At 40.9% G+C, this 13569-nt stretch overlaps 2 protein-coding genes across 6 annotated transcripts in view; both read left to right on the top strand.

Annotated features, from left to right (window-relative positions):
* HACL1 (2-hydroxyacyl-CoA lyase 1) overlaps positions 1-13569 on the top strand; it is a 46164-nt gene that overhangs the window by 19533 nt on the left and 13062 nt on the right. For 2 of the 5 annotated variants that reach the window (XM_044450675.1, XM_044450676.1), the window contains 4 exons: positions 1069-1227; positions 1364-1471; positions 3029-3215; positions 4471-7475. In XM_044450675.1, the coding sequence (XP_044306610.1) occupies positions 1069-1227; positions 1364-1471; positions 3029-3215; positions 4471-4503 (487 nt within the window). In that variant the 3' untranslated portion in view covers positions 4504-7475. Of the gene's footprint in view, positions 1-1068; positions 1228-1363; positions 1472-3028; positions 3216-4470; positions 7476-9085; positions 9147-13569 lie in introns of those variants that run through there. The other 3 variants (XR_006416654.1, XR_006416652.1, XR_006416653.1) reach the window with 3 other exon arrangements.
* Positions 12335-13569, top strand: part of COLQ (collagen like tail subunit of asymmetric acetylcholinesterase) — a 49885-nt gene continuing 48650 nt past the window's right edge. Inside the window, exon 1 of the mRNA XM_044450691.1 lies at positions 12335-12593. Within this exon, the coding sequence (XP_044306626.1) occupies positions 12488-12593 (106 nt within the window). The 5' untranslated portion in view covers positions 12335-12487. The remainder of the gene's footprint in view (positions 12594-13569) is intronic.

The raw sequence follows: 13569 nt of genomic DNA, 5'->3' as shown, positions 1-13569 counted from the left end.
GTATATGGAGCAGGGCAGGGGATTTCTAAGAATCAGGCAAATGGGCTTTCTGCAAATAGAGCCTGTTTCTTGTGGTAGGAAGATTCTGGATTCAACCCATTAATTCTTTTAATGAGGAGCAAAATTACGAGAAACATTTCTCCCAATCAGATAAGTAAAATGCTAAAAAGACCTCCCTTCAACCAGAGTTGAAAGCAAATGACTTTGTAGCTTTTAAGGAGTAGATAATATGGCACTAATTATTCCAATTTGGCACTAGTACTAACATAATTACATTGGGCTAATGTAAGCGATGCCACTACTGTAATGCTAATAGTGTTTGCTGACACAGTGTTTCTTCCAGGAAAATTTGCCATGCCAACAAGCCCTACTGACACTCCCACACTGGATATTTTCCCTTAACTTGACATTTCTTGAAGAATATATATGGTGACATTTTTCTGTGTACTTGGATACAGATGCATGTATGAGGGAGGGACAGGGTGGGGAATTTCAAAGATAACATAGCTGTGCCTACACTCTTGTAAGAGCTACTGTATGCATCTAAACATGGTCATTAAATGCATAGGCTTTTATCTTGAAATCTGCATAAAATTTGCAAATACTGTTCCCAGAGTTTTAAAATATAGAATAGTTTTTGTATGCCTTTGTTAATCACCCAAAAAACTTATGAAATTGAAATTTTTCATGCTTCTATTTTACATTTAGTAAAAGAAAGGGACAAGAAACAGTTGCACTTGAGCCTGTAGCAGCATAGTTAAACTTACTAGCATGTTTGTGAAATACCATTAATTAAACTCTAAAACCCCCAAAAATGCAATGTTATAACTCACCAACCATTAAAGCCTTATTGTAACCACCAATTCAGTCTAACATTCATATTAATTAACAGTTTTTATAAATCTGCACTTTAATCAGTCCTGTTTATTGATACAAGCTGTATCATTTTCAAAGATATCCTTTACCTCCTTAATAATGCAGGATGTCAGAAGTTAGTTGTGAACTACTGGAAAAAAGATATGCTAAGTTGTAGAGGGGAAAGCCAACACCTTCCTTTCTTTCTTATAGGCTTGATGCTGGGACCTTTGGGACAATGGGAGTTGGATTGGGTTTTGCAATAGCTGCTGCAATGGTTGCAAAAGATCAGGATCCCAAGCAACGAGTGGTCTGTATTGAAGGAGACAGTGCCTTTGGTTTCTCTGGTATGGAAGTAGAGACTATGTGCAGGTAAGAACCTTTGCCTGATTTAGTTTTTAAAATCATTTTCAGTGTCATACAGGGCAAGTGTTGCTACTGTATGAAGTAGCCACGTTTCCCCAAGACTGTTCTTAAGAATGTATTTGTGCTTGTGAATTCACTGCAGGTATAGCTTGCCTATCATTATAATCATTGTCAACAACAATGGGATATACAGTGGCTTGGATGCAGATACTTGGAAGGAGATACTGAAGCTTGGAGAACCTTCTGCATGGTGGGTAATTCTGTGCTGGACCTGCTTAGTCAATTTAATTGTTAACATTTTGCTTTTGTAAATGTGAAGTATATCTAAACATGTTAGAAGTTACATATCATAATACTTCTTAGGTTATATCATGCTTAGTTAGATTCTATTGAGTCAATGGGTGTTAGGCACCTGTACTATATGGAGTTCAGCATAAGAACAGAAGAAAAGCCATGCTGGATCATTCCAAGGGTGCATGGCCAATGAACTGCCCAGAGGAAACCCAGAAGCTGGACAAGAGTTCAATAACACCCTCCCACCCATATTCCCCAGCTCCTATCATACATTGGCATACTGCATCGATACTGGAGATTGCATATGACCATCACAACTAATAGCCACTGTTCCTCCATGAACTTGTCCAATCCCCTTTCCAGGCCATCCAAAGTGGTAGCCATCACTACATCTTGTGCAAGTAACCTCCATTGTTTAACCAAGTGCTATATTTGCATGCACTTCAAAAGGGGCCACTCCTGACAACAGCTAAGCTGCTGCATTCCACATTAGCTCAAGTTTCCATATCAGCCTTAAGGACACCCCCACATAGAATTGGATCAGCTGAATTAGTCCCCCACCCCACCCCCCGTGGTCCCTGCAAATTTTCACTTTACTCCTCTCACAACTTTGGAGCAAAGACTAACCCAAGGTATGCCCCATTTCTGACAAACTGAGACAGTGTTGTGGTTGTTGGGGAGGCAGCAATGGCACAGTGTAGCATCACACAGTGTACGTCGACTGAGAGTGATTGTGATACAGTTGCTAAGGCAACAGAACATCCTTTAATGAAAGATGGTGATAATTCACCAGGAGATGTTCTCCTTTCTTACTGGGAAATTAGAAGGAGGAGAATGTATATAGCCATAGAGGGGACAGGAAGACTGGGGACAGGACTCAGGTATTCTCTGTACTGCAAGCAAAGAGAACCCAAAGGTCCTAGGGTAGTATTTCTGGCAGCACTGTGTCAGCAATGCAGAGAGGAAAGCTTTCCCTGTTCACAGCTGTCTGTGCTGTTCTCTTAGGGAAGGAGGAAGTTAACTAACCTTGTAAGGGGAAGGAATAGAGAAAGTGGTCATATAATGTGTGCATGTGTAAGGAGGCAGGAGTATGCATGAATATATGCTTGCAGAAGAAGAAAAATGGAAAACCAAGTGTGAACACAGATGCATACCATGCATAAGTACCACAATGACGTCTTCTGCTAAGATGACCTTGAAAAACTCCAGGTATCTTTTTTTAGTACTTTTGGGCTGGTGGAAGACATCCAGTATGCTTTGAAACTGAATGGAGGCCACCAAAAGGCTCTATTTTGCTACTGCTGGGAATTCCTGTGGTTCAACTGAAAGCAATCTTGGAACTGCTGTCTTAGTAATTAAATGTGCCATGAGCCATCTCCCTAAGGCACTAGGAAAACAAAATTTCTCTATTTGGGCCTGATACTTAGCAATTTGGCAGGATGGGCATTTATATTGCTACTTCAGTTGCATTGACACCCTGAGAAAGGCCAACACTTCTCTTGCTTCATTTCAGTGTGCCTCCAGTTTCCCTGTTGCCGAATGCCCACTATGAGCAGATTATGTCTGCCTTTGGTGGCAAAGGGTACTTTGTACAAACACCAGAAGAACTGCAAGCTGCCCTGAAAGCAAGCCTGGCAGAAAAGCACGTGCCTTCTCTTATTAATATAATGATTGATCCACAATCAGACAGGAAGAAGCAAGTAAGTGTGCCCAGTTTTAGCCTTCTACCCTGAATTGTAAATGTATGGCCATTACCTTGTTAAGCAGAATAACCTTTCTACAGTGTCATATAGCTAGATGGGGGTTGCTGGGAGTTGTAGTCCAACATACCTGGACGGTATCAAGTTCGTAAAGTCAGACACATAGCATGAATTCAGTAGCATTTGCTTAAGCTACAACTTGCTTTTGCAGATTGCAAGGTGGAAACGTTAGCAGCAAGTAGAATAAGGCAATTACTCTTGGTAGACCTCATGATTAAAAGGACAGTAACACAAACTTCCTAATATTGCTGCACCACACTCTGTATGTCCCCCAGACATGCTTTTCTTGAGAATGGCTACTCTGAAATCCTCTGTAGTAGTGTAACTCAAAGTCAGACAGGTCTGAACTGCCCCTCACCCTGCTTCCCTATTGCCATCACCAGTTTTGCCTACCATGCACAATATCATAAGGAAACATTAACTTGAAGCTGTGTTCACCAAGTACTGCAAAATAACTTACAAGCATGTGGAGGGGAAGAAGTAAGATCCTGATTGCAGCAGCAGTCCTGGGGAAAAACAAGGGTATCTAGTGTTGAATGTTAAAATTCTTAACCTTGTTTGCTGTGAATGCAAAAGCCTTTATGGATGGAGATGAGACTTACAGGGTATCTAGCCTTCTGAAGTGTTCTCCTAATCTTACTTCACATGAGAAAAGGTCTAGACCAGTCCAAATACCATTTCTAAAGGATTTTGTGTTTTTGGGTCCTTGCAGATTGGCACCACTGTTGCTACTGATTTGCACTTTGATGTTCAGGGAGGTGGAAGAGGTGGATAGGCCTCCATTGTACATCTAGTGTGTGTGTGTGTACATACATATGCACACACAAAGCTTTTCCTTTCTTTCCTCAGGTGAAACACTTGCCTTGTGAGAAAGTTTGGCCAGCCCTTCCTTTACAGTGTACATGGATAGCTTTTTGCCTTCCAGATGGCTTGGCTTACAACTCTCATCATCCCTCACCATTGGCTATACTGGCTAAGGCTGATGGAGGTTGTAGTCCCAAACATCAGAAGAACTGCAGGCTGTCCATTCCTGTTTAATAATTGTAAACTGAATGTTTCTTCTTTTTAAAATTCAACTAAAGCTCTGAGTACTGCCACAACACCAATATTTGCTTTTGTTTTCTATGGCCAGAAATTTGCTTGCATGATTCTTAATTCCTAGATGTTGAGTATTGCTCTTTTTTTGTATTCTCAGGATTTTCATTGGCTGACCCGCTCTAACATGTAGCCTAACATGCACAGTATGGAAATCATGAGCCAAATGCCAATATAAACTCAAATGAATGGACTTCCATTGGCAGCACCCATCAAGATTTGAGGCCTGCACTCAAGATATGCATATCAGCCCCTCTTCTATGCTGTATATTTTTTTACTAGACACCCATAGCAGTAAAACAAAACCTTCAGTGTCATCTGCATCCTTCTGTTTGATCTCGAGAGCAGAGGGAAGCTCTTTCAAATACCGAGAGGTTTCTAAAAAGGAAATCTTCCAAAGCAAGAATATTGATTCTTCCGGAGGGAAGTTCAGTCCTCCTCATGATGAGCAAGTAAGTTTTTCCGTTCCAAGATCATTCTGCTTGTTTTCAACTTGGAGGTTTTAGAGAATATCTGATTTTATCTTGTTTCTGATTTCCCTGCCATATGAAAACCCTAAACATCTTCAGGCAGCCAGTTCCCATTGTATTCTCATCCTTACAAGCCATGCCTTGTTTAAGAGCTCGAGTGGGTAGCTCTGCAAGAACTTGTAAAAATCAGCTGACATAAGCCTGGTGCTCTAGATGCAAAGATGAACTCTCAGATAATAACAGACCACTGAAGAAAAGGCCATTTGACTTTGGAATAGGAAATACCTGCCTTTCAGCTTCTTTTCTAATTTATCCCACTCTTTCTCCTCTCTAACTTGAAGAAAGCATCTGTGTTGTCTTGGATCTAGGTACAGTTTCCCATCCAGTGAAACCTCTCATGTGTCCTTCCGACTCCCATTGCCCTGTTTTTTCCTTACTTGGTTTTGGACTCCCCTCCATCCTTCCAAAATAGTCAGACATTGTTCTCTCTCTGTCTCTTTCTCCAACCTTCTCTATGCATGCAACTTTTATTTCTATCTTTGTAATGAAATGTCTGTTTCAAGACTAGCTTGCAATCTCCTTATACTTTCCCCACCCGGGTGTACCAGACTTTGGATTAAAGACCCTTACATGTGTCATTCAGGTACTTTTGCATGAGTTCATACCTGTGTAGGTAAGGGCACATTTTTGGCTGTATGTAGTGTCTCTTTCTTCGTCATGGTCTCTGTGCATCACACATTATGGGTGCTGCGCCTGTGCAGTGTTTGTATTCGGGAAGATTTCATAGCTTTAATGTTTTTTGGCAGGAACTCTGCACCCCCTCCCCGGTATAAATGGGTGGAGTCCCCGCCTCCTCATCACTCTCCTTCCGACTGCCGTTCGCTGTGCCTCGGGCTCTTTGCTTACTCTAATTTTTTCTCACACAAAACTACCTTATTCTACTTGTCTCCAACTTATTTCATGTCTCTGTTTCCCTGATATTCATCTCCTAGTTCTTTCCAACCTCCAAGAAACTCCTTCACTCTTTTACCCTTTCCCTCTTCCCCCACTTAAGCTCTATCCCCCCCCAAAAATACAAAAAAGTAAACCCTTTTATCATCATTCTTACTATCCTTTCTTCTACTGTCCTCGATGACGCAGCAGGCAGCGTTTCGTAAGTGTGTCCAGTATGGGGCAAAAATGTCACCCACAACCCACACTCTTTTTGTCTTCTTTACCTTGGTGAGGGCCATCACATGGACAAGTGTGTCCATTGCCAAGCCTTCACCCGGCAAGCTTGGAAGAATCAGGAGAATCGCCTAAAGAAGTTGCTTTGGGACCAAGCACTCTTGGCGATGAAGGGGGCTACCATGGCTCCCTCCTCCACTACTCCCGCTTCTGAGATGAGCGCTCCCCACCATCCTGTGCAAGAGGAAGGAACTGGTACCAAGGGCAAGCACTCTGATCAGTCTCGATCGCCAAAAAAGAGGAAGGAGAAAAGAAAGCATATCAAGACCGAGGGGACCGCTGGCTAGCATCCACATATAAGTGCTGTCGCTGAAATTTTGTGGCAGACGTTGGCTTATAGATTGCATGTATGGAAACTTGTCAAAAACACACGTCTGAATGATGTTTCTGAAGTTGTACTGCTAAAACAATTTTTAAAATTGAACTGTAAAAAAATTCCTGCCATTTGTTTTTACCATTGTAGCCATTGACTGCAATTCCACTCTCTCCACAATTCTGAGAAAGCAAGTTTCTCTTATTTTTGCATCCTTGTTGCAGGCTACACTCTTGTGTACAAAATTAACACAAAGAAAAATAGTGTTCATCAAGAGTTCATGACCACAAATAGCAATTTTTAAATCATCTTTGTTGTACTCTTTAGTTTCGTTTAACATTTGGATTAGAATCTGGCCTAGTTATATACTGTAGTCCCATTAACTTTAGTGTGAAGCAGAGAAAAATGTTAACTTTTTTCCTAATCATTCCATCCATTAATATCAATGAAATTTAAAATTCCTCACTATTGGCTGGTTCGTGCCAATGTGGCATAAGTGACATAACACTACAGTTTTCCCATTTTATAAACACTGGAATTCCCCCACCACTCCAGATAAATTCATTTTCTGACTTTGTTTTTCCATGCTTAAGTCAGAATAATAGAAAGCTTTGCAGACACCACATTTCACTTTTTAAAAAATCAGATTCCATACAGATTGGAAGAAATAAAGAACAAAATGAAGAACAAAATGAAAACTTTGGCTGTGGGTTTCTTTGATGAATTCATTTTGCCAGTCAATTGGCAATTTCAAGCTTTGTATTTGAACTGAGAGAAATGCTGGGCAAATAAGTTCAACATACGCCTGAAGACCACATGAGGCCTATTTTCCAAAAGCAGTGTTCTTTATTCTTCATGTCTGTTCAATGCCACCAGAGGGTGTACATCATTCATGGTTCTCTTTTTCAGAATGAAATATTATGGAAAGTGATTTCTTTTTAACTGAAATTTCCATAAATGTATACTGGATTGTAAAATGACAATATTAATGAAACCATAGAAGATTGCATAAGCGATTTTGATAAGATTTTAGTATGACAATGAAACCATGGAAGAAAAATTATTGGCATATCAAATAAATCATGTGTAATAATAGCACCGGCTGTGTCACTTTAAAAAAAAAATTATCAATAGGAGATTGATTTAGTTCATCAGTATGCACAGTTCTGTTCGATTTATTGCTCCCTCTTTATGTGCACAAAAAGTTAATCAGAACTCCAGAGATGGCAGGAATTGGATACAGTTTAAGCTCTTGCAGGCTGGAGACATGTCACCTGTTTCACTGGGGCGCAGCCATAAGAAGAGTTCTGCCAGATCAGAACGAGCATCTCATTTCAACAGTGGCCAGGTAGCTGCATCAGCTACCTGGTGAAGGCAACAGCATTAAGAACTTATGAAGAGCCACGCCAGGTCAGATCAAAGGTTTTTCTCATCCAGCATTCCATCTTCACAGTGGCTGAGTATGGGTAGTCTGTAAGTAGGACATGAGTGTAAGACTACCTGTCTTGCGTTCCCTGGTATCGAATAGAAGGCACACTCTCTTGATAATGGAAGTAATGCATGGCTCTCATGGCTAGTGGGCATTAATAGCTTTATTCTCTGCAAGTTTATCTATTGGAGCATTAAAAGAGCCATACTGCACTCTGACTATGTAGCTTATATTTGTCTAACCTCTATTTAAAGCCATCTAAGCCAGTCGTCTATTTCCACACATTGCGATGAATTCCATTGCATGAAGAAGCACTTTGCCTAGTATTATTCTGGCTTTATACCTCAAGCAATTTGATGTGAGAGGAGAATGGAGATGTAGCAGCTACCCTTTGGCCAGTATCATTGCCTTTTATATATTGGTTGCAAAGGAGCCTGCCAATAGTGCAAGGCTCTAGCGTGAACCAAGCAGCTTCTTTGAATATCTGAGCTCACTGCTCAAACCTGCCACCAGATCATGTATGAATAAATCAGATACCAATAACTTTTGGGAAACTTACTGCTTATCTCCATTGTAGAAATGCTGTTTTTCTATTCCTTCCATGACTTGTTCTTTAAGCTTCCCACTTGACCTGTCCCAATATTTGTTTATCCCATGTTTTCTTTATCACCCAATAGCCAAAGCTCTCTAGGCAGTTCACAACTACTAAAATACAGCATGGTAAAGATATAATATAAAGGGTTTAAAGTTTAAAACTAGAGTATAAAATAGTGCATATACACCTATCAGCAATGTACAGTTTTAAAGTGCAGTAAGAATAAAAGGTGAAACACTAAAATGCCTTAAAAAATAAGGTATTCATCTCATGCCAGCTATGTCACAAATGTGGTGCCAGGCAAACCTTTCCACAGCCAGGGTGACACAACAGAAAAGGCTCTCTTCTTAGCCACCCACTTCAGTTTCTTTGGAGGCAACTTTAAAAAAAAAACCCAAATGTTCCTCAGTGTTACACTGTGAGTGTGCTGAAGCCTTTGATGTTGAATCCTGGTGGTTGTAGCCTCTCAATGGTAAGAGGAAGACACCTTCCAGTGGTGGGGTTTTTTTACATGAACCATGATCGAAGGTGAGGTTTTTATCATCCCATCATCCTGTCTCATTCACAGAATTTTTCAGGGAGTCCAAACATCTTCATTTTTTTCTTGTAACCTCTTATTTCCCCCATCACTTCTTTTGTCATTTTTCTTCACACACACACACACATATGTACGCCACCAAGGAAATGACAGAATACTTGTAGGAGACCAGCCCAGAAGCACTTTGAATCCCCACACAGAAAACACCCTCTCCAAAGTGCTGGACCTACTATCAAGCAGAGCAAAACCTTTGCCTCAAAGCAGCAGGACTTGGTATCATGAAAGGGAAGCAAATTGTTAGTGTTTTAACTGATTATGATCATATTTTACTAGTATGGCTGGGGAACAATGCTTGCAATATAAAATAAGTTGCCTGGCTTTGGTTTACCCTTCGATTTGGCTTTGTGAGGGTGTGCTATTAGCCATTCCACCTGAGCAAGCAAAATGTTTCGGTTCATCCCTCCCATTCACAAATCAAGCTGTCCTCTCCACTTTCTAGCTAACCACATTCTGTAGGACTCCTATAATATGCTAAGAGGCCGTGTTATTTTCCACATAGGAAGGGTTGGTGAATTCTTTGAACTATGAGAAAGAGGAAGACTTTCTCTTTAAAGATGAGATGGCTGAAGGTTTTCTGTTTATTTTTAAAGAAAAAAGCTTGCAACTAGTGGCATTCACTATTCAGTGTGGGAAAAGGCAGTCCTATGGGAACACCACTGTGTCATGTAGCATTGGCAGAAGGTGGCTGCCTTCATCAGCCAATTAAAGAAATGGCAGTTCTTTCTCCATGTCACTTGATGGGAAATGCTGTATGGATTAGGCATGAATTCCATGAGACTTCTAAGCACTGTTAGGATTTCAAACCAATTTGGAAGGCCGGCTGATGGCTCATATGTCAGTGGGCTCTTTATCCATTACTGCTGTTAAATTGGTGGTGAATCTATTTTAGGAATGGTGTTAGCTCCATGGAGATAGCTCCCATGAAGCTCAAAAGAAAGCTGCTATGGATGAGGATCCCTCTTGACCCAGGAGATACCAGCATTCCCTGCCAGTTAGCATATTATGAAAGGAACACAAGACATCTCCCTGTATTGTTACATGCCACAGAGGACCCTTTGATCCATCAGCTAATTGCTTTCCAGAACTGGAGGAAAGAATCTGTGCAGACACACAGCAAAAATATTATCTTGGCATTTTAAAACGTCTGCTCGAGTTATTAAATTGACACTAATTCTCTGCAAATTTTGTAAGGAAAATGGAATTATCAATTTTCATTTCTAAACCAATGTGTGTGCCACTTTTCTGTACTGCTTACAGAGCTAAATAGGTACTGAATGAATGAATTAGTAGCCCCTCGTTCTCATTGCTGCACTTCAGATATTTCACTCCTTTGGTCTGAAAAAAAAAAGTTTGACATACTTGCTTCTTATGAAAGTTGTCTGCTTGCAGAGGAAAGCCAGGTTGCTGCCAGTTTGCTCTCACATTTGTTACTGTATTCTTTCTTCTCTTTAAATACAGATAAAGGCTGCTGAGTCAAACACAGGGAAAGCAAAAGCAGCTCTTCCTTTAATTGAATTGTTGTGAGTTCTTGTAGAGAAACTGGAAAGCTGGTTCATCCTGCTAATTGCCAAGGCAGTTCAATATGCCTAGTCCCTTTAGACCAGGGCAGCCAATGGCCTGCCAGCCTCAGGCATTGCTGTGCCCCTTGCCCTGCTCCTGATGAATTTGCAGCCGCAGTGACAGTGGAGGCCGTGACAAAAATGCTGATTTAGCAACAGAACAAGGCATGAGGGGAAGTGCAGTTCTCTAGCTGGCTACAGCCACCAGCATCTCTGACCATTGGGTATGCTGGCAGGGGTCAATGTGAATTTAAGGACAAAATATATGGAGGGCATTTGCTTAGGGAAGGCTGGTCTAGCCATACCAATCTCCCAGGGCTGACTTGGATGCTACCTCTACTATATTGTGAACAGATACCTCCCCACCCACCCTCCGTGTGTGCTACCCCTGCCTCACACACTCCTAGATGTCCTCACAAGGCACAACATTGGAATACATCCTATAGGTAAAAGCCCAGATTCTGTGGTCATTTGCTGGATTTCATCCAGGAAATCAGCAGAGCAAAGGCAATTTGCTTCTGTGCAGCCTGAAGTGCCTGATCCTGCCTATTCTTGGAAGCTAAGCATGGTAGGGCCTGGTTGAAATATGGATGGGTGACTTAAATTTTATGAACTGCCCAGAGACCTTAAGTTACAAGTGGTATAAGAATGTTATTAATTTATATTATTTATGTTAATGTTGATAATTAACATTTTAATGTTAATTATTAATAATAATGTTTACTATTATATAAATATATGATGATTAAGAATGTTAACAACAACAACATTTTATATGTGCTGCAATTTAAATTAGTAGGTTGTATGTGAGTTTGATGGCCCTTGTGGAAGAGGTAGGGGAGGCATGTCAGGAGGTGGGCGGGAAGTAGGCATGTTGCCCCCCACCCATGTTTTGGCCACATCAGGAGAAATGATACTCCTATCTAGACATAATAAACCATGAGTACTGTGTGAGGAGGAGGAATGTGCTAGCCTGACCCCTTCTCACACATTTCTATCAACTTATACCTGTGAAGGGCAGTGGTCTTAAGGACTTCCTGTATCCATCTAGCCTCTCTACATGATTTTAAAGGCTGCAGACGGTAGTATGTGCAGTCCTGAGGTAGGTCAGTGACTTGTCCTGTGCCATGTGCAGAATGCATGCACCACAGAAGATGCCAGAGAATCCTCTGCAATGCCAAATGCCCATGGAAGAAGTTCCTCAACAAACAATTTAGTGTTGAAACTTTCCTAGGAAAGGGACAATTTGAATACCGCAGTCTTAGAACTCTTCTTTTGTCAGTTGCTGAATATCCAGAACACTTTCAATAAATTAGGGGCTACTATTTGTGTGTCATCACAGTCCATAACTCATGTTTGTTCCAGCCCTAATAATGTACAATAGATTTTTAATGGCACTCTAATATCTATGTATAATTTGTTAAGCACTGTAAAATCTTGAGGTGATCTATAGAAATGAAAATCACTGTGCAGAAGCATGAGGCTGCTCTGGCCCGATCCCAGTGTAGAAGCATTTGTTGGGGGGGGGGGGGAGAGGATTAAATAATGAAGGCAGTTATTTTGGTGATTGCCTGGTTATCAATCAGAGAATGTGGTTCCCTGCTCTACCTCAGATCTTGCCTTCCCTCTCTTTATTAGCACTCTGACTATGTTTTAATAGCTGGCATTTGTGATGGGGGCATCTGATCCAGGGCTGGAGTTAAATATAGCCCTGTCTAGTGTAAGGAGAAGATTTAATGGGAAATGGTTGGCATTCTTTCTTTCCAAAGCACACACAGAAGAGAGACAGAGAGAGACATGCACACATAAACATACCCAACCAGTGAGGGAGTGAAGGGAAGCAAGCAAGCAAGGCAGACGGGTGGAGAAGACAGTGGACAAGGTATCTGCAGCCCTCTCATTGGAATTATACAGCCTGAAGCCAGCATGGTTGTCCTTAGCTGCATTGCTTTGGGATTTTATCTTCAGCTCCTTTTCTGCTTTGCTTTATCTCAGACCTCTTTTGTTGACAGTGTCTTCTCAATTTCAGCCGGTAAGTGACAACATTGCTTTATTGATAGGGACTTGCATTTCTTTTAGGTGTTTTAAAATGTTCTGGTCATTCTAACTGTTCAGAATCAAGAAGGGTGTGTGTGTGTGTTTACACACACACACACAGGGTGAGGGAGAATACAAATGCATTTTTCCCTTTCTTTTTTCAAAACTGTTCTTCTTTGTTGTATTCTTATACTAGGAGGCTAATGTTTCCTATTCAATAGTAATGGACCATGTTCTCACAAAATAGAAACTTCTCTGTTAAACAGCAGTGATGCTTTATTGAAGCAACAAATGTTAACTTGAAGGTTTGTACTTTGCGCAGACATACATGAAGAGGAGAGATGAACCACAATGTATATCCATTTCTATTAATATATCCTTGACCTCGTCTAGTGCTGCAGGCTTTAAACTGCTTGTTAGCAGAGAGAACATGTTTTGGCTATAGTGAACAGTAACAAAGACTCCTATGACTTTCATAGCAAACAAAATCCCACTGCATGGAAAAAAACCTGATAGGTGTGAGGCAAAGGTCATGAATTGTCCAAGAGAGGGGAATCCTATTTTCTACTTGAATCCCAGAGGCTTCCTTGCAGCAGTGAAAAGGAGCCAGGGAATAGGAACTGTGGTTCTTTTACAGTGAAGTTCTTGTCATCATCATTTGGGGATGGAAAGTTTCTTTTCCAGTACAGAGGTTCCAAACAGAACACTGGTTTCAAATCTTTCTAATCTAACGGTGGCTCTTCTTTATGCCAATTCCCATTTTACAGTTTCATCCTTACCAGATATCATGTCTATCTGCAAGACAGTGTAATTGCAAACGTGTCTATTTCCAAGATGAATTTCACAGCAGTATGAAAGAAATACTGTCTCCTTTTTCTGAACCTATTGCAACTGCATGCAGTGATGGTAAGGATTCAGGAGGTGTCTTTTGAAATAGATGTGGGAAACCTATGGAACTCCAGATATTGTTG

This window comes from Varanus komodoensis, unplaced genomic scaffold (genome assembly GCF_004798865.1).
Source record: "Varanus komodoensis strain SLA01 unplaced genomic scaffold, ASM479886v1 scaffold68, whole genome shotgun sequence".
NCBI classification, from domain to species: domain Eukaryota; kingdom Metazoa; phylum Chordata; class Lepidosauria; order Squamata; family Varanidae; genus Varanus; species Varanus komodoensis.
Note: the sequence above shows the minus strand (reverse complement) of the source record. Positions and strands in the feature narration are given on the sequence as shown.